At 37.4% G+C, this 25,801-nt stretch overlaps 1 protein-coding gene across 1 annotated transcript in view; it reads right to left on the bottom strand.

Annotated features, from left to right (window-relative positions):
• Positions 1-25,801, bottom strand: part of GRID2 (glutamate ionotropic receptor delta type subunit 2) — a 1,601,453-nt gene that overhangs the window by 754,109 nt on the left and 821,543 nt on the right. Inside the window, exon 3 of the mRNA XM_015471545.3 lies at positions 8,072-8,356. Coding sequence (XP_015327031.2) covers positions 8,072-8,356 — 285 coding nt within the window. The remainder of the gene's footprint in view (positions 1-8,071; positions 8,357-25,801) is intronic.

Here is a 25,801-nt window from a genome sequence, read left to right on the forward strand (position 1 = left end):
CCTATTATGTAGGAGATGAGCGGTCCGATCCCTGAGTTGGGAAGATCCTCTGGAGAAGGGATGGCATCCCACTCCAGTTTTCTTGCCTGGAGAATCCCATGAACTGAGGAGTCTTGTGGACTACAGTCTGTAGGATCCCAAGGAGTCAGACAGGACAGAAGCAATTGAGCACACATGCATGCACGCACGCACGCAGGGCGAAAATCTCAGATCCTTCACAGTTCTTCACTGTATCACATTACAGCCCCAGCTGTAAGCAATCTGCGGACTATAGTTTTTCAACTGGAAGTATTACACTCTCAAGCAGATTTGGCCTAAGGAGGAGAACAGTTATTATATAGGCAAGCAGCTATTTCTGTTGAGAAGTCAGCCTACTTTGACTCAATGACTGTCCTGTTTCCAAATTTACAATGATAAACAAACCTCCTGAACTGATATGCAGTATTTTTTCTTGAATGGTATTAATATGCTAAAGGTCAGCAGGCTTAAAGTCACTTACTGTATCTCTTTAATGAAAATGGTTCTACACATTTTCATTTGTAAATGCTTAAGAAATTTGTGTCAGAAATTAATCTTATTATTTCTATAGCATCAAAAGAGTCCAGTAGTTGAAAGCAGAGGAGACACTATCAGTGCTTGAATTCAGGCTTTGGGGACTTAGTTTCAAGTCACCTGACTTCTTACTACCTCAGCTTTTTTCATCTGTAATATCATTACCATCATAATCATCATCATCATCATCATCATCATCTACCGCATAGAGCTGCTGTGAGAATTAAATGAACACGTAAAGCATTTAGAACAGAGCCTGGATATCAATAAATGTTCTCTATAAATAGATTATCCCCTTGTTATATTCTGGTGTGATAGTTCACTGCAATCTCTTCATACTCATACATGGTTAGGAGTACATGCTCTGGTCAGACTTTAAACTCAGTATTGATGCTTCTTAGGCATATTTCATAAACAAGTTACCCATTGGTTGCTTCTGTTTTCCAATTTTTAAAATTGTGATAATCCTATAATCTACTTCATAGAGCTATTGAGAAAATTCAGTGATATAATGCAAAATATTTATTCTAGTGCCTGGCCAATAAAAATCCTCAGAGATACTATTTTTAATATTTTTATTTCTATAATATTTGTTCACACTGTCTATTGGAGTTGCTGTCTCTCAAACACTGTGAAAGTTAGGTAGGATTCTGAGAGGCAATAATCAAGATCCAAGTCTACCCATGAAGCCTTCTTTGATCACTGCTGCCTAAATTAAACACTATCTTCAGCACTCAGTTTATATCATTTATGACACAACTTACTATTTTCTCTATTAAGAGACTATTCTAAATATTTTATCTTTTAATTATGTTTCTTAAAGGTTAAGACTAAATTCTGTAAAATTTTTAATGTGATGTTTTGTATTTTCACTAAACAAGGGAACAATGAATATTTCTTGAATGACACATTTTTAAAAGTTCAACACTTCTTTCCAAGTATTTAAAAAAATATCTTGAGTCAATTCATTCAAATAAACTTTCACATTTTTATTTCTCTTTCCATCCATTTTTTTTTTTAAGTTGCTCAGTCATGTCCAACTCTTTGTGACTCCATCGACTATACAGTCTATGGAATTCTCCAGGCCAGAATACTGGAGAGGGTAGCCTTTCTCTTCTCCAGGGAATCTTCCCAACTCAGGTTTCAAACCCAGGACTCCTACAATGCAAGCAGGTTCTTTACCAGCTGAGACAAGGGAAGCCCAAGAATACTTGATCTTCCCAACCCAGGAATCAAACCTGGGTCATCATCCATTTACTTAGTCAAAGATTTGAATTTTCTCTGTTAAGGAATTTATAGTGTACTGTTACACTGGGATCATAGTCATAAGTTCAGTTCAGTTCATTCACTAAGTCATGTCTTACTCTTTGCAACCCCATGGAATGCAACAAGTCAGACCACCCTGTTGAATCACCAACTTCTGGAGTTTACTCAAACTCATGTCCATTGGGTCTGTGATGCCATACAACCATCTCATCCTCTGTCGTCCCCTTCTCCTCCCACCTTCAATCTTTCCCAGCATCAGGGTCTTTTCCAATGAATCAGTTCTCTGCATCAGGTGGCCAAAGCATTGGAGTTTCAGCTTCAGCATCAGTCTTTCCAATGAATATTCAGGACTGATTTCCTTTAGGATTGACTGGTTGGATCTCCTTGCAGTCCAAGGGACTCTCAAGAGTCTTCTCCAACACCACAGTGCAAAAGTATCAATTCTTTGGCACTCAGCTTTCTTTATAGACCAACTCTCACACCTGTACATGACTACTGAAAAAACCATAGCCTTGACTAGATGGACCTGTGTTGGCAAAGTAATATCTCTGCTTTTTAATATGCTGTCTAGGTTGGCCATAACTTTCCTTGCAAGGAGTAAGCATCTTTTAATTTCATGGCTACAGTCACCATCTGCAGTGATTTCGAAGCCCCCCAAATAAAGTCTGTCACTGTTTCCAGTGTTTGCTCATCTATTTGCTATGAAGTGATGGGACCAGATGCCATGATCCTAGTTTTCTGAATGTTGAGCTTTAAGCCAACTTAAATCATAATTTAAGCTCAAAATCACAATTAACTGTGTTTGAAAAAAGTGTTCCTCTAATAAACTGGATAAGAAATCTAATCTTTTTCTTTAAGTATATTTTTCTAAGCAAAATACATCTTCAATAACATTTGGCTTCAGCAGGTTGCCTGATTCCATCCATGGATGATACTTAATCCATTCCTTAATGAAAGTAACTCCTGATAACCAAGATAAAAGTCAAGTATAATTCTAATGTTTGAACTTAAAATGAGGACTATGGTGAATGGCAAGAGTGAATATCGACATTCTAGGAATCAGTGAACTGAAATGGACTAGAATGGGTGAATTTAATCCACATGACCATTATATCTACTACTGCGGGCAGGAATCCCTTAGAAGAAATGGAATGGCCATCATGGTCAACAAAAGAGTCCGATATGCAGTACTTGGATGCAATCTCAAAAACGACAGAATGATCTCTGTTTGTTTCCAAGGCAAACCATTCAATATCACAGTAATCCAAGTCTATGCCCCAACCAGTAATGCTGAAGAAGCTGAAGTTGAACGGTTCTATGAACCTACAAGACCTTTTAGAACTCACACCCAAAAAAGATGTCCTTTTCATTATAGGGGACTGGAATGCAAAAGTAGGAAGTCAAGAAACACCTGGAGTAACAGGCAAATTTGGCCTTGGAATACAGAATGAAGCAGGGCAAAGACTCATAGGGTTTTGCCAAGAAAATGCACTGGTCATAACAAACACCCTCTTCTAAGAACACAAGAGAAGACTCTATACATGGACATCACCGGATGGTCAACACCGAAATCAGATTGATTATATTCTTTGAGCCAAAGATGGAGAAGCTCCATACAGTCAGCAAAAACAAGACCAGGAGCTGACCGTGGGTCGGACCATGAACTCCTTATTGCCAAATTCAGACTTAAATTGAAGAAAGTAGGGAAAACCACTAGACCATTCAGGTATGACCTAAATCAAATCCCTTATGATTATACAGTGGAAGTGAGAAATAGATTTAAGGGCCTAGATCTGATAGATAGAGTGCCTGATGAACTATGGAATGAGGTTCGTGACATTGTACAGGAGACAGGGATCAAGACCATCCCTATGGAAAATAAATGCAAAAAAGCAAAATGGCTGTCTGGGGAGGCCTTACAAATAGCTGTGAAAAGAAGAGAAGTGAAAAGCAAAGGAGAAAAGGAAAGATATGAAGATCTGAATGCAGAGTTCCAAAGAATAGCAAGAAGAGATAAGAAAGCCTTCTTCAGCGATCAATGCAAAGAAATAGAGGAAAACAACAGAATGGGAAAGACTAGAGATCTCTTCAAGAAAATCAGAGATATCAAAGGAACATTTCATGCAAAGATGAGCTCAATAAAGGACAGAAATGGTATGGACCTAAGAGAAGCAGAAGATATTAAGAAGAGATGGCAAGAATACATAGAAGAACTGTACAAAAAAGATCTTCATGACCCAGATAATCACGATGGTGTGATCACTCACCAAGAGCCAGACATCCTGGAATGTGAAGTCAAGTGGGTCTTAGAAAGCATCACTACGAACAAAGCTAGTGGAGGTAATGTAATTCCAGTTGAGCTATTCCAAATCCTGAAAGATGATGCTGTGAAAGTGCTTCACTCACTATGCCAGCAAATTTGGAAAACTCAGCAGTGGCCACAGGACTGGAAAACCTCAGTTTTCATTCCAATCCCAAAGAAAGGCAATGCCAAAGAATGCTCAAACTACTCACAATTGCACTCATCTCACACGCTAGTAAAGTAATGCTCAAAATTCTCCAAGCCAGGTTTCAGCAATATGTGAACCGTGAACTTCCTCATGTTCAAGCTGGTTTTAGAAAAGGCAGAGGAACCAGAGATCAAATTGCCAACATCCGCTGGATCATCAAAAAAGCAAAAGAGTTCCAGAAAAACATCTATTTCTGCTTTATTGACTATGCCAAAGCCTTTGACTGTGTGGATCACAATAAACTGTGCAAAATTCTCAAAGATATAGGAATACCAGACCACCTGATCTGCCTCTTGAGAAATCTATATGCAGGTCAGGAAGCAACAGTTAGAACTGGACATGGAACAACAGACTGGTTCCAAATAGGAAAAGGAGTACGTCCAGGCTGTATATTGTCACCCTGTTTATTTAACTTATATGCAGAGTACATCATGAGAAACACTGGACTGGAAGAAACACAAACTGGAATCAAGACTGCTGGGAGAAATATCAATCACCTCAGATATGCAGATGACACCACCCTTACGGCAGAAAGTGAAGAGGAACACAAAAGCCTCTTGATAAAAGTGAAAGTGGAAAGTGAAAAAGTTGGCTTAAAGCTCAACATTCAGAAAACAAAGATCATGGCATCTGGTCCCACCACTTCATGAGAAATAGATGGGGAAACAGTGGAAACAGTGTCAGACTTTATTTTTCTGGGCTCCAAAATCACTACAGATGGTGACTGCAGCCATGAAATTAAAAGATGCTTACTCCTTGGAAGGAAGGTTATGACCAACCTAGATAGCACATTGAAAAGCAGAGACATTATTTTGCCAACAAAGTTTCATCTAGTCAAGGCTATAATTTTTCCTGTGGTCATGTATGGATGTGAGATTTGGACTGTGAAGAAGGCTGAGCGCCGAAGAATGATGCTTTTGAACTGTGGTGTTGGAGAAGACTCTTGAGAGTCCCTTGGACTGCAAGGAGATCCAAGCAGTCCATTCTGAAAGAGATCAGCCCTGGGATTTCTTTGGAAGGAATGATGCTAAAGCTGAAACTCCTCCGTACTTTGGCCACCTCATGCTAAGAGTTGACTCATTGGAAAAGACTCTCATGCTGGGAGGGATTGGGGGCAGGAGGAGAAGGGGACGACAGAGGATGAGATGGCTGGATGGCATCACTGACTCGATGGACGTGAGTCTCAGTGAACTCTGGGAGTTGGTGATGGACAGGGAGGCCTGGCGTGCTGCGATTCTTGGGGTCTCAAAGAGTTGGACACGACTGAGCAACTGATTTGATCTGATCTGATGATGAATGTATATGTAAATACATGTAGCCCTCTTCAAGATACAAGATATTTGGATAGCTTGATGTTTATGTTGGATTGTAGCCTAGTTCTTTACTAGCAAGATTTATTGTAAGTATCAAAGGAAAATTTTCTTTGAAGAAAAGTATTACTGGAAATGATTGTAAAGTACAATCAGGATATTTTTTCATGAATTATTAAATTAAAAAGTTAAAATAAAGTTTATCATCAGAATAAAGGAAAATGTTTTCATTATTCCTAAAACAAACACTGCTTCTAACAGAGGATACAAATACTATGATTATAAGCATCTTATGTATTCAAAGGAAAGCAAAAGAAAAGAGAATGGGGAAATTCAAATGTATGGAAAGGAGTGTGTGACCATGAATTTAGTATACATTAAAAAAATTACTTATCAGTAATCAAAATGCCTTCTTTATAAGAATTCCCTACGTGTAATCCATGTAGGACTTGGTAATAAGATAACAAGGAATTTTCTTTTCTCATGGATATTTGTAATCATACAGTAAAATTCTCATTTTAATTTGTAGAAACATCATCAAAAGTTATTTTCTGTTCTTTATTTTACATACTATTTTGATAGGACTAACTAAGCAGTGTTTTCTCCTTTTAAATAAAGATTTAGAATTTAAAAATTCATTATTTCAAATTATGTTTGAGTGGAGGTCATGATAACCATTTGTCGTTATATATCCATTGATAATCTGACTAGAAAAAATTGACAAAGGGATACTCAGTATGTTGACAGTAGAGGTAGAGTTTACTATGTTCACTAAGTAATTCTACTAGTGACTAACAGATTTGTGTTCCATCCTTACTTTTACTGATGAGCCAATTATTTTTATTTCCTTTTTGTTTACTTTATTCATTTTAGTCTCTTGGTCTTCGTTCTGTGACCCCTAAGTAATATGAATTAAGCAACAAAATAAGGATTTCCGTCCTGGGGACAAAGGACTGTGCTTTTAGAGAGTCTCACAGACTTTTGGCTGAAGTCTACCCATCAAGTTTAATGGAACTCAGCTGCCCAAACCCCATGTGACCTTTGAATATTTAGGGCTAATGTAGCTGCCACTTGCTTTCCCTCCCTAGGAGTCCACAGGAGCTCAATTTGCTGCTTTCCAGCTTTCTGCCAACCTGTTTGTGCTTGGTTCTATTGATGTCACTTTCTGGCCACTCTTGTGTAACTGTTCTCTGTGTTCAAAATGCTGAGCAGATTAGGGTAAGAAAACTCTCATTTTGAAATAGTTTTTCATTTGCAATGAAAATAAGTTGCACTTTAGATTATAAATCTTAACGTTTTAAAATAAAAACTGTAAAAACCAGGCCCATCCACACTGAAAGGAATTTTTTTTTTCTGTCTCTTTCTTAAGGCAAATTTCTAAGGAAGCACATGTTTTACAGTATATATCCCTTATCAAAATCTGTTTATTTCTTCTCGTTTGAACCTAGCAATCTCTACTCTCTTTCCTCTCTTCCTAATGACAAAAATAAGAGAGAAACTATATTTGAAAATCTCTGGGATTAGTCAGATATAAAACAGGTAGATTTTAATTTGGGAAAAAAGTGTTTGAGCAAAAATAACATTATTTCATTATTTAATATTAAATGCGTGCTAAGCTACTTCAGTTGTGTCTGACTCTTTGTCATGCTATGGATGGCAGCCTGCCAGGCTCCTCTGGGATTCTCCAGGCAAGAATACTGGAGTGGCTTGCCATGCCCTCCTCCAGGGGATCTTCCTGACTCAGGGATCAAACCTGAGTCTCTTATGTCTCTTGCATTGGCAGGAAAGTTCTTTATACCTGGGAAGCCCTATTTTTGCTTACTTTGGTTGATGTAGCACAAGTAAAAATATTGAGACAAAGTATCTTCTTAAGATATAGTAAAATAATATAAGTAAAATGCCTTGTGTTTTACCTTGGAAAGTTAAATAAATTAAGTATCTTTATACTAAGCAGTATTTTTGTGAGAGTTCACATTGGAGACAATATGCTAGGATAAATAAAAGGCATTATAATTTCAATGACCCTCAAAGTGTTAAGTACTATGTAGATTCTAAAGTCTATACAAGAGCATAAGAAAAATACTTCAGATTATTTTTTAACTGAAAAATAGAAATATGTAATATTTTAAGTGTTCTAGGATCTGTCCAAAATTATTCTTTTATTATTATATTTAGGTATAAATGCTTTTGAAAGAGGAAAAAATACAGCATTGTTTTCAATAACTTCCTATTATTTGAAAGATCAAAATATATGCAAAAGATTGAACCTGAGGTCTTAACAAACTTTTTGTCATTGTTGCCTGATTTGTAAGAACATGACAGGACATGAAAACCACAAATAATAATAACTTCTTCAAGTTTTTCAAGATTCAACAAAATTAACTGCCATATAAATACCAGCTGACAAAACTCATGCAAGTAACAAACACTTACCATACTCGCTATCATAGAATATAATGAACTTCTGCCAGGCATATTCCGTGACCACTCTCAGGATAACGTCATTTAAGTAGACAGGTGGCCGAACAGAGAGAGTGTAGTCATCATTCCTGTTGCTCCGGGTGAGTCCACAGCCACTCCTTGGGGTCCCAGCTGTGGAGCGCTGAATGAAGAGGTGGGGGATATGCATGGCATCTGCCAAAGACTGGAGGGATCCTGCTGATGTGCAGCCAATGGAGCTGACCAGGGCCAAGATGCCTTGATTCATAAGTTCACAGGCTGTAAGAAAGTACAGTAATATTCAAATGTCAATATAGGTTTCATGAGTTTTCTCTTTTACAAAGAATAGTAAATAAAGGTTACACAGTTATTATACAACTATGGAAATATATATATATTTTAAAGAACATTCTACATGTGGATATCTTTCAATTATAAACTGCTATTGGGATTCAGATCAAGAATCCTATCCTAATTATTAACAGCTATCTTACTTCATATAAATTTCTTAGCTACTCTTCTTTTCAGTTTAATCGTCTATAAAGAAGACATTTAACCAGGAATCCTTCAGGATTATTGTGAAGGTCAGAGATAATTCAGTGTCTGATATTTGCCTCTCACGTGATAGGCATCCAATTAGTGACAGCTATGTGGTTTGGTCACTAAGTCGTGTCCTACTCTTGAAATCCCATGGACTGTATCCCTCCAGGCTCCTCTCTCCATGGGATTTATCTAGGCAACATAACTGGAGTGGTTTCCCATTTCCTTCTCCAAGTGACAGTATATAATTATCAATGTATAATTCAAAGAAAAGGTAATTATTTATTGAATATGTAACACAAGGTTTTACAAAAGGAGATAATATGCAAACTGGTAAATAAATGAAGGGGGAGATGAAGAGTTTGAGGAAGGCACTTCTGGCCACAGAGAAGAGAGTCATTCTGATACCTAAAACTTTGATGACACTCGGCTTTCATATTAAACTTGGGAAATGAAAATGTTTTTATTTTTTTCCTGTTTACAGAAAAGTCATAGTCAAACAAAATAATGCATTTCAGAAACTATTTCATTCTGGTTTCTAGCTGAAATTTTTCTAATTTCAACTACATGGTTTATGATCTGTTTTAGCTTCATTTTAACTACTGTGTGAATGCATATACTCTTACTTCAAAACATATTTAAAATGAGGACAAATATAAATTATAAATAAACATAAAGACATAGCATATATAGAAAAAAAGAGTTCAGAAGTGATATTTCAGAATGCCAATTTTTGAAGTCAAGAATTTAAAAACCAAAAGTAAATACAGACAGAATTAGGAAAAATTAATTCCACTGGAGAAGGTAAGACATCATAATTGTTCAAGTATTTATTCTAGATCTTATGCATTCTAGATATAACATTCTCAGGATTCAAACTTTTATTTTTTACATAATTCTTGAAAAATTCAAAGGAAAAGTTAGATGATAAGTAACTCCATGAAATAAACTGGCCATTTGGGGGGTGGTCCCAAGATGGCAGAGGAATAGGACGGGAAGACCACTTTCTCTCCCACAAATTCATCAAGAGCTCAATTGAATGCTGGGTAACTTCCACAAAACAACTGAATGCTGGTGGAGGACACCAGGCACCCAGAAAGGCAGCCCATTCTCTTCAAAAGGAGGGGTGTGATTACTGGCTTGATTGCTCTCTCCCCTTTTGACCCTCACTTTTCTCCACCAGGTCACCTCAATCTCCTCCCTCCCCCTTCTCTTCTCTACTTAACTCTGTGACTCTCTCTGGGTGTTCCAGACTGTGGAGAAAACTCAGGGAACTGATTACTGGCTAGATCAGTCTCTCCTCTTTTGACTCCTCCTCTTCTCCTCCTGGTCACCTCTATCTCTCTCCTCCCTCTTCTCTTCTCCATGTAACTCTGTGAACCTCTCTGGGTGTCCCTTGCTGAGGAGAACTGTTTCACCATTAACCTAGATGTTTTGTCATTTGTGGTGTATGGATGGAAAAGTCTTGAGGCTACTGTAAGAATGAGACTGAAAGCCAGAGGCAGGAGGCTTAACTCCAAAACTTGAGAACATCAGAGAACTCTTGATTGTAGGGAACATTAATAGACAAGAGCTCACCCAAAAGCCTCCATACCTACACTGAAACCAAGCTCCACCCAAGAGCCAACAAATTCTAGACAAAGACATACCATGCTAATTCTCCAGCAAAGCAGGAACACAGCCCTGAGCATTAAAAGACAGGCTGCCCGAAGCCAGTCAAACCCATAGACACCCCCAAACTCACTACTGGACACTTCACTGCACTTCAGAGAGAAGAGATCCAGTTCTACCCATCAGACCACAAATGCAAGCTCCCCTAATCGGGAAACCTTGACAAGCCACTCATCCTACCCCACCCACAGGAAGCAGGCTCCACAATAAAGAGGAACCACAAACTTCCAGTCTACAAAAAGGGCACCCAACACAGCAATCTAAATAAAATGAAAAGGCAGAGAAATATTCAGAAGGTAAAGGAACATGATAAATGCCCACCAAACTAAACAAAACAGGAGGAGATAGGGAGTCTACCTGAAAAAGAATTCAGAATAATGATAGTAAAGATGATCCCAAATCTTGAAAACAAAATGGACTTACAGATAAATAGACTGGAGACAAGTATTGAGAAGATGAAAGAAATGTTTAACAAGGACCCAGAAGAAATAAAGAAGAGTCGATCAATAATGAATAATGAAATGACAGATCAAAAGCACTCTGGAGGGGGCCAACAGTAGAATACTGAAGCAGAAGATAGGATAAGTGAAGTGGAACATAGAATGGTGGAAATAAATGAAGCAGAGTGGGAAAAAGAAGAAAAAATATTAAAAGAAATGAGGACAACCTCAGAGACCTCCGAGACAATGTCAAATGCCCCAACATTTGAATCATAGGAGTCCCAGAAGAAGACAAAAAAAAAAAAAGAAAAAAAAGGGGGGCATGAGAAAATACTTGAGGAGATAATAGTTGAAAACTTGCCTAAAATGGGGAAGGAAATAGCCACTCAAGTCCAAGAAATCCAGAGAGGCCCAAACATGATGAACCCAAGGCAAAACACCCCAAGACACATATTAATCAAACTGATGAAGATCAAACTCAAAGAGCAGCAAGGGAAAAAAACCAAATAACACATGAGGGGATCCCCGTAAAAATAACAGCTGATCTTTCAATAGAAACTCTTTAGGCCAGAAGGGAATGACAGGACATATTTAAAGAGATAAAAGAGAAAAACATACAACCCAGATTACTGTACCCAGCAAGGATCTCATTCAAATATGAAGAATTCAAAAGCTTTACAGACAAGCAAAAGCTGAGAGAATTCAGCACCACGAAACCAGCTCTCCAACAAATGCTAAAGGATCTTCTCTAGACAGGAAACACAGAAGTTTGTTTCAAACCCAAACAACAAAGTAAATGGAAATGGGATCATACTTATCAATAATTACCTTAAATGTAAATGGGTCGAATGCCCCAACCAAAAGACAAAGACTGGCTGAATGGATACAAAAAACAAGACCCCTATATATGCTGTCTACAAGAGACCCACATCAAACCAGGGGACACATACAGACTGAAAGTGAAGGGCTGAAAAAAAATATATTTCATGCATATGGAGACCAAAAGAAAGCAGGAGTAGCAATACTCATATCAGATAAAATAGACTGAAATAAAGGCTGTGAAAAGAGACACAGAAAGACAGTACTTAATGGTCAAAGGATAAATCCAAGAAGAAGATACAACAATTGTAAATATATATGCACCCAACATAGGAGCACCTCAATACATAAGGCAAATGCTAACAAGTATGAAAGGGGAAATTAACAGTAACACAATAATAGTGGGGACTTTAATACCCCACTCACACCTAGGGATAGATAAACCAAACAGAAAATTAGCAAGGAAACACAGACTTTAAATGATACAATGGACCAGTTAGACCTAATTGATATCTATAGGACATTTCACCTCCAAAACAATGAATTTCACCTATTTCTCAAGTGCACACAGAACATTCTCCAGGATAGATCACATCCTGGTTCATAAATCTAGCCTTGGTAAATTCAAAAAAAATGAAATCATTTCAAGCATCTTTTCTGATCACAATGTGGTAAGATTAGGTGACAACTACAGGAAAAAAACTATTAAAATACAAACATATGGAGGCTAAACAACACACTTCTGAATAACCAACAAACCATGGAAGAAATCAAAAAGGGAATCAAAATATTCATAGAAACAAATGAAGATGAAAATAGGACAACCCAAAAATCAGTAAAAGCAGTACTAAGGGAAAGGTTCATACCAATAGAAGTTTAACTTCAAGAAAGAAGACAAAAAAATTAAACAAATAACCTAACTTTACTCCTAAAACAACTAGAAAAAGAAGAAATGAAGAACCCTAGGGTTAGTAGAAGGAAAGAAATCATAAAAATTAGAGCAGAAATAAGTGAAAAGGAACAAAAATATAAGTAAAAAAAAAAAAACAAGTGAAAAGGAAAAAAAAAAAAAAGGAACAAAAAGCAAAAATCAACAAAACTAAAAGCTGGTTCTTTGAGAAGATAAATAAAATAGACAAACCGTTAGCCAGACTCATCAAGAAAAAAACGGAGAAGAATCAAATCAAAAATTAGAAGTGAAAATGGAGAAAGCACAGCAGATAACACAGAAATACAAAGGATCAAAGAGACTACTATCAGCAACTATATGCCATAAAAGTGGAAAAATTGGAAGAGATGGACAGATTCCTTGACAAATATAACTTCCAAAACTGAACCAGAAAGAACAGAAAATCTTAACAGACTCATCACAAGCATGGGAATCAAAACTGTAATCAAAAATCTTGCAACAAACAAAAACCCAGGACCAGATGGCTTCACAGGTGAATTCTACCAGAAATTTAGAGAAGAACTAACACCTATCCTACTCAAACTCTTCCTGAAAATTGCAGAGGGAGGTAAACTACCAAACTCATTCTATGAGGCCATCATCACCGTAATACCAATACCAGACAAAGGTGCCACACACAAAAAAGAAAACTACAGGCCAATATCACTGATGAACAGAGACGTAAAAATCCTTAACAAAATTCTAGCAAACAGAATCCAACAACATATTAATAAGATCATACATCATGACCAAGTGGGCTTCATCCCAGGGATGCAAGGATTCTTCAATATTTGCAAATCAATTAATGTGATACACCACATTAACAAATTGAAAGATAAAAACCATATGATTATCTCTACAGATGCAGAGAAAACCTTTGACAAACTTCAACATCCATATATGATAAAAACTCTGCAGAAAGCAGGCATAGAAGGAACATACCTCAACATAATAAAAGCCATATATGACAAACCCACAGCAAACATTATCCTCAATGGCAAAAAATTGAAAGCATTTTCCCTAAAGTCAGGAACAAGACAAGGGTGCCCACTCTCACCACTACTATTCAACATAGCTTTGGAAGTTTTAGCCACAGCAATCAGAGAAGAAAAAGAAATAAAAGGAATCCATATTGGAAAAGAAGAAGTAAAACTCTCACTGTTTGCAGATGACATGATCCTCTACATAGAAAACCTTAAAGACTCCACCAGAAAGTTACTAGAGTTATCAATGAATATAGTAAAGTTGCAGGACATAAAATTAATATACAGAAATCCCTTGCATTCCTATACACTAACAATGAGAAAACAAAAAGAGAAATTAAGGAAAATCCAATTCACCATTGTGATGAAAAGAATTAAGTACTTAGGAACGAATCTACCTAAAGAAACAAAGGACTTATATATAGAAAACTATAAAACACTGATGAAAGAAATCAAAGATGACACAAATAGATGGAAATATACAATGTTCATGAATTACAAGAATCAATATAGTGAAAAAGGGTATACTACCCAAAACAATCTACAGATTCAATGCTACCCCTTTCAAGCTACCTACAATATTTTTTGCAGAACTAGAACATATAAGTTCACAATTTGTAAAGAAATACAAAAAACATCGAAGATCAAAGCAATCTTGAGAAAGAAGAATGGAACTGGATGTATCAACCTTCCAGACTTCAGACTATACTACAAAGCTACAGTCATCAAGACAGTATGGCACTGGCACAGAGACAGAAATATAGGTCAATGGAAGAAAACAGAAAATAGATAAATTTTCTATTTATAAAAACATTTAAAAAATAGATAATTTATATATTAACCAAATAGATAAATCCACAACCTACGTGTCAGGAAGCATTTAACAGGAGGCTTCCTGGGTTCTGTTTTGGTCCTGTCATGAATCCTCTGTTCCTTATTAATTCTCAAATATTCAGGAATTAAGAGGAGTGGCAAACCACTCCTGGGGCTGAGGAATGCTTGCATGTCCTTTGTTAGTTTTTCCATATGGTGATAAGCAACTATTTATGACCCTCTTCCTTTTTATGAACCATAAGGTAAAAGTGATTATTTACAACCCTCTCTCTTTGATACGGATTGCCTTATGTTTCCTTGATAATTTGCAATTTGATCTTTATCTTTGCTGAACAAAGCTACCTTGTAAGACAGTATATATACCCACACTATGTTGAATAAAACACCCTTGTTCCATCAGAGCTTGGGTCCCCATGTCTTTCTTTCTTTTTCTCTCTCTTTCTTTCTCTCTCCTTCTCAGGCTAATTCTTTGGAGTGCAGGAGCCCACTGGCTCACTTTCTTGCCCAGGCTTGCAAGACCCTCGTGAGAGGGCGCCCTGTGCCTATGTGAAGCACTGCAAGCCTCTTTGTCTCTCTCTTTTATTTTCTTATCATCGACTCCAGACCACCACATTCTCGTCCATTAAAGGACCTCAACACCTATGGACACCTTTTATTTGACAAAAGAGGCAAAAATGTACAATGGAGAAAAGACAATCTCTTCAACAAGTGGTGCTGGGAAAACTGGTCAATCACTTGTAAAAGAATGAAACTAGAACACTTTCTAACACCATACACAAAAATAAACTCAAAATGGATTAAAGATCCAAATGTAAGACCAGAAACTATAAAACTCCTAGAGGAAAACACAGGCAAAACACTCTCTGAGATAAATCACAACAGGATCCTCTATGACCAACTGTCAGTTCAGTTCAGTCTCCTCAGTCATGTCTGACTCTTTGCGACCACATGAATCACAGCACGCCAGGCCTCCCTGTCCATCACCAACTCCCGGAGTTCACTCAGACTCATGTCCATCGAGTCAGTGATGCCCTCCAGCCATCTCATCCTCTGTCGTTCCCTTTTCCTCCTGCCCCCAATCCCTCCCAGCATCAGAGTCTTTTCCAATGAGTCAACTCTTCACATGAGGTGGCCAAAGTATTGGAGTTTCAGCTTTAGCATCAGTCCTTCCAATGAACACCCAGGACTAATCTCCTTTAGAATGGACTGGTTGGATCTCCTTGCAGTCAAGGGACTCTCAAGAGTCTTCTCCAGCACCACAGTCCAAAAGCATCAATTCTTCAGCACTCAGCTTTCTTCACAGTCCAACTCTCATATCCATACATGACCACTGGAAAAACCATAGCCTTGACTAGATGGACCTTTCTTGGCAAAGTAATGTCTTTGCTTTTTAATATGCTATCTAGGTTGGTCATAACTTTCCTTCCAAGGAGTAAGTGTAGCCTGCAAGTATGGCACCCCACTTCAGTACTCTTGCCTGGAAAATCCCATGGATGGAGGAGCCTGGTAGGCTGCAGTCCATGGGGTAGCGAATAGTCCGATACGACTGAGTAACTTCACTTTCACTTTTCACTTTCCTGCATTGGAGAAGGAAATGGCAACCCACTCCAGTGTTCTTGCCTAGATAATCCCAGGGATGGGGGCGCCTGGTGGGCTGCCATCTATGGGGTCACACAGAGTCGGACATGACTGAAGTGACTTAGCAGTGGCAGCAGCAAGTAATAGACATGCATCCCTCTTCTATTGCCCCCAGGCTTTGATGGTTTACACTTGTCAAGGACACAAACACTCACCCTAAAAAAAGAGATGCAAGTCTCTAACTCATTGTTCAATATCCTTTCCATCACACCAAGCAAAGTATATTTACAAACTTAACATTTTCCATGGCAAAGAAAATACAGATAGCACTGTCCATCAGGGAACCCTTTACTGGAGAGTGTCTGCTGTCAGATTTGTAAAAGCAGTAGTCCCACTATAGAGAAGAAAAAAAAAAAAAAAAAAAAGAGCTCTCACATTTAAAATGAATTGCGACTCACTGACCCAAAGCACAGCCCCAGGTGGAAACGTAGAATAGGTATGCAAGGCAACCTGTAGGGCTATATGAGATGCCCATTTTGCCCCATTTTACTGATAGGATACCCTTGTCTAACTCAATGAAACTATGAGTCATGCCGTGTAGGACCACCCAAGATGGATGGGACAAGATGGAGAGTTCTGACAAAACGTGGTCCACCAGAGAAGGGAGTGGTAAACCACTTCAGGATTCTTACCTTGAGAACCCTGTGAACAGTTGAAAAGGCAAAAAGATATGACACTAAAGGATGAATTCCCCAGGTTGGTAGGTGTCCAGTATGTTACTGGAGATCAGTGGAGAAATAACTCCAGAAAGAATGAAGAGAGAGAGCCTAAGCAAAAATAACACCCAGTTGTGGATGTGACTTGTGATAGAATTAGTGTCTGATGCTGTAAAGAGCAATATTGCATAGGAACCTGGAATGTTAGATCCATTAATTAAGGCAAATTGGAAGTGGTCAAACAGGAGATGGTAAGAGTGAATATTGACATTTTAGGAATCAGTGAACTAAAATGGACTGGAATGGGTGAATTTAACTCAGATGACCATTATCTACTACTGTGGGCAAGAATCCCTTAGAAGAAACGGAGTAACCATCATAGTCAACAAAAGACTCCAAAATGCAGTACTTGGATGCAATCTCAAAAACGACAGAATGATCTCTGTTCATTTCCAAGGCAAACCATTCAATAGCACAGTAATCCAAGTCTATGCCCTGACCAGCAATGCAAAAGAAGCAGAAGTTGAATGGTTCTATGAAGACCTATGAGACCTTCTAGAACTAACACCCACAAAAGATGTCGTTTTCATTATAGGAGAATGGAATGTAAAAGTAGGAAGTCAACAATACCTGGAGCAACAGCCAAATTTGGCCTTGGAGTAGAAAACAAAGCAGGTCAAAGGCTAACAAAGTTTTGCCAAGACAATGCAATAGTCATAGCAAACACTCTCTTCCAAAAACACAAGAAAAGACTCTACACATAGACATCACCAGATGGTCAATACCGAAATCACATTGATTTTATTCATTACAGCCAAAGATGGAGAAGGTCTATACACTCAGCAAAACAAGACCAGGAACTGACTGTAGCTCAGATCATGAGCTCCGTATTGCCAAATTCAGACTTAAATTGAAGAAAGAAGGGGAAACCACTAGACTATTCAGGTATGACCAAAATCAAATGCCTTACAATTATACAATGGAAGTGACAAATAGATTCAAGGGATAAGATCTGATAGAAAGAGTGCCTGAAGAACTATGGATGGAGGTTTATGACATTGTACAGGAGGCAGTGACGAATACCATCCCCAAGAAAAAGAAATGCAAAAAGGCAAAATGGTTGTCTGAGGAGGCCTTATAAATACCTGAGAAGAGAAGAAAAGCTAAAGGCAAAGGAGAAAAGGGAAAGATATACCCATCTGAATGCACAATGCCAAAGAAAGCAACAAGACATAAGAAAGCCTTCCTCAGTGATCAATGCAAAGAAATAGAGGAAAACATTAGAATGGGAAAGACTAGAGATCACTTTAAGAAAATTAAAGATAACAAGGGAACATTTCATGCAAACATGGGCATGATAAAGGACAGAAATGGTATGGACCCAAAAGAAGCAGAAGATATTAAGAAAAGATGTCAAGAATACACAGAAGAAATACACAAAAAAGATCTTCATGACCCAGATAATCACAATGGTGTGATTACTCACTAGAGCCAGACATCTGGAATGCCAAGGCAAGTAGGCCTTAGGAAGCATCATTGTGAACAAAGGTAGTAGACGTGATGGAATTCCAGTTGAGCTATTTTAAATCCTAAAAGATGATGCTATGAAAGTGCTGCACTCAATATGCCAGCAAATGTGGAAAATCAACAGTGGCCACAGGACTATAAAAGGTCAGTTTTCATTGTAATCTCAAAGAAAGGCAATGCCAAAGAAGGTTCAAACTACTGCACAATTGCACTCATTTCACATGCTATCAAAGTAATGCTCAAAATTCTCCAAGCCAGACTTCGACAGTACATGAACTGTGAACTTCCAGATGTTCAAGCTGTATTTAGAAAAGGCAGAGGAACCAGAGATGAAATTGCCAATATCCATTGGAGCATCAAATAAGCCAGAGAGTTCCAGAAAAACATCTACTGTTCATAGCAGAATTATTAAACTGACATTAAAAAGGGAAGAGACTAATGTGAATTGTTATATCATAAGATAGGAGGCTATGAAAATACATAATTGAAAGGTTATAAAGTACATATCATAATATTGAGGTTCCAGCCATGTCTCCACTATTTAATGAAAATGTAAGAATAAAACACAATTTGGTGTTCAATAAATGAGGAGAGGAATTTTTTCAATCTAATCATGTTGATAGAATGATAAAATGAATATGAAAACATTTTGTAAATTAGAATCCCATATAAAAATGTAAAGAAATATCAGCCATTGTTTTACATTTTTATCACATCACTGTTGGTAGAACCACTGTAGTACTCGCTTGACTGAAAGTATACTTAATATATCATTATTTCTTCTCAGTAGCTTTTCTTAGGTTTTTGAAAGTTTTTGTATGTAGTATTAATATTTGGAGCTGAAATTTTATAGAGGTAATGCCAAGTGAAAGACGAGAGTGAAAAATGTAGCTTAAAACTTAACATTCAAAAAACTAAGATCATGGCATCTGGTCCCATCACTTCATGGCCAATAGATGGGATAACAATGGAAACAGTAACAGACTTTATTTTCTTGGGCTCCAAAATCACTGCAGATGGTGACTGCAGCCATGAAATTAAAAGACCTTGCTCCTTGGAAGAAAAGCTATGACTAACCTAGACAGCATATTAAAAAGCAGAGACATTACTTTGCTGATAAAGGTCCATCTAGTCAAAGTTATGATTTTTCCAATAGTCATGTATGGATGTGAGAGTTGGAGTATAAAGAAAGCTGAGTGCTGAAAAATTGATAATTTTGAACTGTGCTGTTGGAGAAGACCCTTGAGAATCCCTTTGACAGCAAGGAGATCCAACCAGTCAATCCTAAAATAAATCAGTCCTGAGTATTCATTGGTAGGACTGATGGTGAAGTTGAAACTACAATATCTTAGCCACCTAATGCAAAGAACTGCCTCATTGCAAAAGACACTGATGCTGTGGAAGATTGAAAGTGGGAGGAGAAGGGGACAACAGAGGATGAGATGATTGGATGGCATCACACTGACTTGACAGACATAAGTTTGATTAAGCTCTGGGAGTTGGTGATGGACAGGGAAGCCTGGGGTTGCATTCCCTGGGGTCACAAAGAGTCAGACACGACTGAGCGACTGAACTGAACTGAACCTATATGAAATGTTGGCTGCTGGTGCTGCTGCTGCTAAGTCGCTTCAGTCGTGTCCGACTCTGTGTGACCCCATAGACTGCAGCCTACCAGGCTCCCCCGTCCCTGGGATTCTCCAGGCAAGAACACTGGAGTGGGTTGCCATTTCCTTCTCCAATGCATGAAAGTGAAAAGTGAAAGTGAAGTCACTCAGTCGTGTCCGACTCTTCTCGATCCCATGGACTGCAGCCTACCAGGCTCCTCCGCCCATGGGATTTTCCAGGCAAGAGTACTGGAGTGGGGTGGCATTGCCTGCTCTGAATGTTGGCTGAAGCAGAGAATAAAACTGATTTCTTCTGGACATCGACCCTTCATAGGGCCCTTTACAAAATTGAGTATAAGAAAGAGATTCATGACAGCCTAAGAGAGATTTGAGAAAATAAAGTGCTACACAAAGAAGGAGTGAAACAGTGTACCTTCTGCTATAAGAATTCCATGTCTTGACTGTTAGAAGACTGCTTTGTTTAGAGTTTTAGTTCCATACAATGCATACTTTAGTCCACTGAATACAATGTTAGAACAGAATTTGAAATATCAGCATGTTTATGTGTGCATCTACCACTTTTTTATCATAAGAATACAAGCCAAGGACTTCTCAATGGCATATTGTTTTCCCACTAATTTCTTCAAGCCTTGTGATTTATTTATATTATGCATGCATGTACTCACACACCTTCAAACATATAGAGGATGCTGCACAGCTAGCTTGTTTTGTGACTCCAGCTGTTTGAAACTGTAACACTATCAAAGATGTTTGAAGCCTGCCTTAATTGCTGAAAGCACACCTTTTTCTTGCTTTTTATTTCTTTCCTTCCTCCCTTCTACCCTCCTTTCCTTCCTTCCTTCCTTTCATCCTTCTGTTTCCCCTTCCTTCTTTCTTTTTTTGCTTTTTTTCGTTTTCTTTCTTCTTTTTTTCAAATAGCAATTGACAATATTTTCACCCTTTTTGGTCATTTAGCAGTTAATTCTCTGTATAAATTTAAATTAAATGATGTTCGTGTACACTAACTTCATTTCTGAAAGTAATCAGTTTGAGTCTTCTTTTCATTAAGTAAAATGTGATTAAAATAATATCTATAAAGAATTTAAAACTGATTCTCTGTTACTGAATATTCAATGAGATCTCAGTAAAATATTTTTGGACAGCAATATCCTTCTTGAATATACTTATTCCCTGTGATATTTTTTGACTTATTTATATTTTCCTGATATAAACTCTTCTAATAATTTTAAGTCACGTGAAGACTTTTGCATGTTCAACTCACACACTTATTCTTCGACACATATTTATCAACTTTCAACCAATGCCAGGGACATATTTGGAGACTAGATAATGTATATGTCAGGTTCTATTCTCAAAAAGCTCCCAATCTATTCACCATAGTGTTTCCAAAATCTCCCTTGCATCAATATTAAAGTAGAGGTTTAACACAGATGACTAAGTTCACACCCAGAGGTTCTACTGGTAGGCATGTATTGCATTATGTTATCTGAGTACTTCTGGTATGTAACCCTTTCTCGAATGTTTAAGTTTGGTGGGTTGTAAATGCAACATTCTTTGATGTAATTGTTACAGAACATCTAATATTTGCTGACTTTACTTTTTCCCAACAATATTGTTGAAAATATAACCATAACTGGGGAATAGAACCTCCTTATTCTTCCAGTTCTCTTAGTTTTTGAGTGGGGATGAAGAATAGGGAAAGACGACATACAGAGTTAACAAGAATAAAAATTCCCCCCCAAACGACATTTATCTTCCTTTTATTTACAATAACAAACTAAGACTTCATTATTTCATGTTTCTCCAGCTCAGATGCAACATATAATATTTCCACAGTTCTAAAATGTATGCAGTTTCTATGTTTTAACATATTTGAAATCAGGACATATTTCAAAGTTACATTAGTTTTCTTGAGAAATCATTAATCAATATTGAATTTTATAATCAGTGAGTGCTTACAGATGAGAAAATAAGGTAAGCTTCCATGGCACATAGAAAGATTTGTATTCTTTCTATAGCACTTCAGTTTAACTTCTTTTTTTTTTTTCCTATTTCATTCATTAATGAACCATAAGCATAGTATTTATAATTGTTTATTTCTTTTTTCATCTATCAAAATGCATCTAATCTTTTTTTTTTATAGTTTTAAGTATACAGGAACACAAACCAGCTTCCATCTGTCCAGATATTTAGCATTCTTTGTCAGCATGATTTTAAGTAACTATCAGAGTGGTAGCATATTAAAGATGGCATTAATTTGACATATTATTAATGTAGTTTGCCAAAAATACAACCATTTGGAACAAATTCCTCCAAATAAAGAAGGTATATATAAATAGAAGCAATATATATAGATAAATAGTGCTATAAAGTCCAATTTAATAAAAATTATCTACTTAAAAAATAAGAATATGAGAAAATTCATTTAATCATAATTAAAAAGCATTAAGACAATTTTGTCTAATGAAAAACATAAATGAATAAAATGGTTGATTACCAGTCATCAAAGGAACTCAATGATTTTCAGTCACCTACTTTTTCAGTCATCTGTTGCCATCACAAGCCTTTAGCTATAATTAATAATCTAAGCCTGAAATGGACTAAAAATTTAACCTGGCACCTCTTATAAGTCATTTGATTTTCCTATATAGTTATAGTCTATAACAAGCCTGTATACTCTCACATCCATAAATGACTATTGGAAAAACCATAGCTTTGACTAGATGGAACTTTGTTAGCAAAGTAATGTCTCTGGTTTTTAATATGCTATCTATGAAATATGGATGGAGGTTTCTGAGGTTGTAAAGGAGGCAGGGATCAAGACCATCCCCAAGAAACAGAACCTTGTGCGCACTAGGACCCAGAAAAAGGAGCAGTGACCCCACAAGAGACTGATGCAGACTTGCCCGTGAGGGTCCAGGAGTCTCTGGCGTAGGCTTTGGTTGGTGAAGGCCTGCTGCAGGGTTGGGGACATTGAGTGTGGCAGTGTGTGCAGGGGACCTTTTTGAAGGAGGTTGCCATTATCTTCATTACCTCCACCATAGTTTGAGCCTGGTGAACTGCCATCTATGGGGTTGCACAGAGTCGGACACGACTGAAGTGACTTAGCATTAGCAGTAGCCATTACCTTCATTATCTCCACCATAGTTTGAGCTCAGGTCAAATAATAGGGAGGGAAAACAGCCCCCACCTTTAACAGAAAATTGGATTAACGATATACTGAGCATGGCTCCGCCTATCAGAACAAGACCCAGTTTTCCCCTCCTTCAGTCTCTCCCATCAGGAAGCTTCCATAAGCCCCTTATCTTTCTCCATCAGAGGGCAGACAGAATGAAAACCGTAATCATAGAAAACTAATCAATCTGATCACATGGGCCACAGACTTGTCTAACTCAATGAAACTATGAGTCATGCCAGGCAGGGCCACCCAAGACGGATGGGTCATGGTGGAGAGTTCTGACAAAATGTGGTCCACTGGAGAGGGAATGGCAAACCACTTCAGTATTCTTGCCTTGAGAACCCCATGAATAGTATGAAAAGACTGTGAGTTAGGAAAACCTTTTAATGGAGAAGTGAATTTGGAGGTGCAATATGAAAAATAAATAAGGAACCAATTCAGTAAAAAGGAGTTTCTTTAATGAAAAAGGGTGAAGAAAATATTTCCAACTAGAAGAAACAATATACAAAAATGCTATGATAGAAAGATCATGTATTATCTGAGAGGCAGAAGAAATGTCAGGTAGCTAGAGTAGAGAGAACGTGGCAGAGAGTTGTGTAAAATGAGGACTGAAGGCTAGGCAAGAAATATGACCTTTGAATGGGTTGGCTTTTTGTCATTAATTTGTAAGAGAGATTCACATATTTTCAGGATCACCCCTTAATCTGTTATTTTTATGTTAAAATCTCTCCCTTCACTTTCCTATGTTTTAAATTTATGAACAATTTAGAAGATGTAAGATGGGCTATGGTCATTCCATTAGTCATGTATGGATGTGAGAGCTGGACCATAAAGACAGCACTGAAGAATTGATAGTTTTGAACTGTGGTGCTGGAAAAGACTTTTGAGCGTCCCTTGGATACAAGGAGATCAAACCAGTCAATCCTAAAGGAAATCAGCCCTGAATACACATTGGAATGACTGATGCTGAAGCTGAAGCTCCAATACTTTGGCCATCTGATGTGAACAGCCAATGCACTGGAAAAGACCACGATACTGGGAGAGACTGAAAGGAGAAGAGAGTGACAGAATGAGATCGATGCATTACTCATTCAATGGACATGAACTTGCAAACTTCTAAAGATGGTGAAGGACAGAGAGGCCTGGCATGTTGCAGTCCATGGGACTGCAAGGAGTTGGACATGACTCGTTAACTGAACAACAACAAGATTATTATATAATCACATTTGTCAGTCTTTTGACTTTTGGGACTATTTTGCCTTCTCACAGCCTACGGGCTTCCTGGTGGCTCAGTTGGTAAAGAATTCTCCTGAAATACGGGAGACCTCGGTTCGAACGTTGGGTCAAGAAGATACCCTGGAGAAGGGAACAAGTACCCACTCCAGTATTCTGGCCTGGAGAATTCCACAGACTGTATAGTTCATGGGGTCGCAAAGAGTCGGACATGACTTAGTGACTTTCACTCACTCAGTTTGGGGTAAGAGATGCAGCCTATAGACTTATGAAGTGACAAGTTTATCTTTACCATCTGATACCCTATGACTGATCACCAGCTGATAGAAGTTAGGACTCCAGGAAAGATAGCAATGGAATTTAAAGAAACTAGATGAGTGCATAATGTTATATTTAGTTGATGCAGGTAAAATTTGATGTTTATATGCATTATCCCAGCTAACAAAGAGTAAAGTAAACACAATTGTGACAAGAACAATAATCCATATTATATTATGGATTATAAATCTGTCTTCAAAACTTTTCCATGATTTTTCAGAAATTCTAGCTATTAAAATTATTATTCTTTCATAATATGGCACATCCTGGATTTAGAACTGATTCTTTCAAGACAAGTGACAGAATATTCAATATTCTGTAATATTTTGTATTACAAAAATATGAAGATCTTGGTAAAAGATATGATGAACTCTATGTTTATGTTTGTGTGAGGGGAAGACAATGGATAATGAATAAATAATATTTTACTTTGCTCTCTCAGTTATTGCCATTTTTCCAGAATAGCAATGCCAAAACTCAGAAGTCACTTTCAGTTTTCAATATTTACTTTCAATTTTTCAATATTTTTTCTCTTAATCCTGATACTCCTTTATATCAATTCTTGCTAACCATTACTGCTAATTATACATCTTAAATATTTCTCAGAATGATTCTCTTCTTTGAAATATTTGATTCCAATCCCTTGAAAAAAGAAGTGAAAGTGTTAGTCTCTCAGTCGTGTCTAACTCTTTGCAGCCCTATGGACTGTAATCCACCAGGTTCCTCTGTCCATGGAATTCTCCAAGCAAGACTACCGGAGTGGGTAGTCATTCTCTCTTCCAGGCATTCTTCCTGACCCAGCTGAAGGCTGAGAAGACCTCTAGTCCCTTAGTTTAATCTATATCGCACTTCAGTTACTAAAACTGTCTCCAAGTTGGTATGAATGATTTCACAGCCTTCAACTTAACTTTTCTCCAATCATCCACAATGTAAACAAGTATATCTATTTATTAAATCTTACCATGTCATTTCTGTGTTTTAAAGGCCATCAATAAAAGACTGAGGAACTATTAAAAACTGGAGGAACTAAAGAGAAATGACAACTAAACACCATATGGGATCCTAAATAAAATTCTAGAAAAGAAAAATATTATTAAAGAAACTGATGAATTTTGAGTAAGGTCTGTGGTTCATTCAATAATATTGTATTAATAAATATTGACTGCCTGTTGTTTATAATCACACTATGGCTATGTAAGACATTGATATCAGTGGAAGGGAATGAGAAATATAATAAATTATTTACCCTATTTATGCAAATTTTTCTGCATTTTCTATAAATCTAAAACTACTTGAAAATTAAAAGCTGAAAG

This window comes from Bos taurus, chromosome 6 (genome assembly GCF_002263795.3).
Source record: "Bos taurus isolate L1 Dominette 01449 registration number 42190680 breed Hereford chromosome 6, ARS-UCD2.0, whole genome shotgun sequence".
NCBI classification, from domain to species: Eukaryota; Metazoa; Chordata; class Mammalia; order Artiodactyla; family Bovidae; genus Bos; species Bos taurus.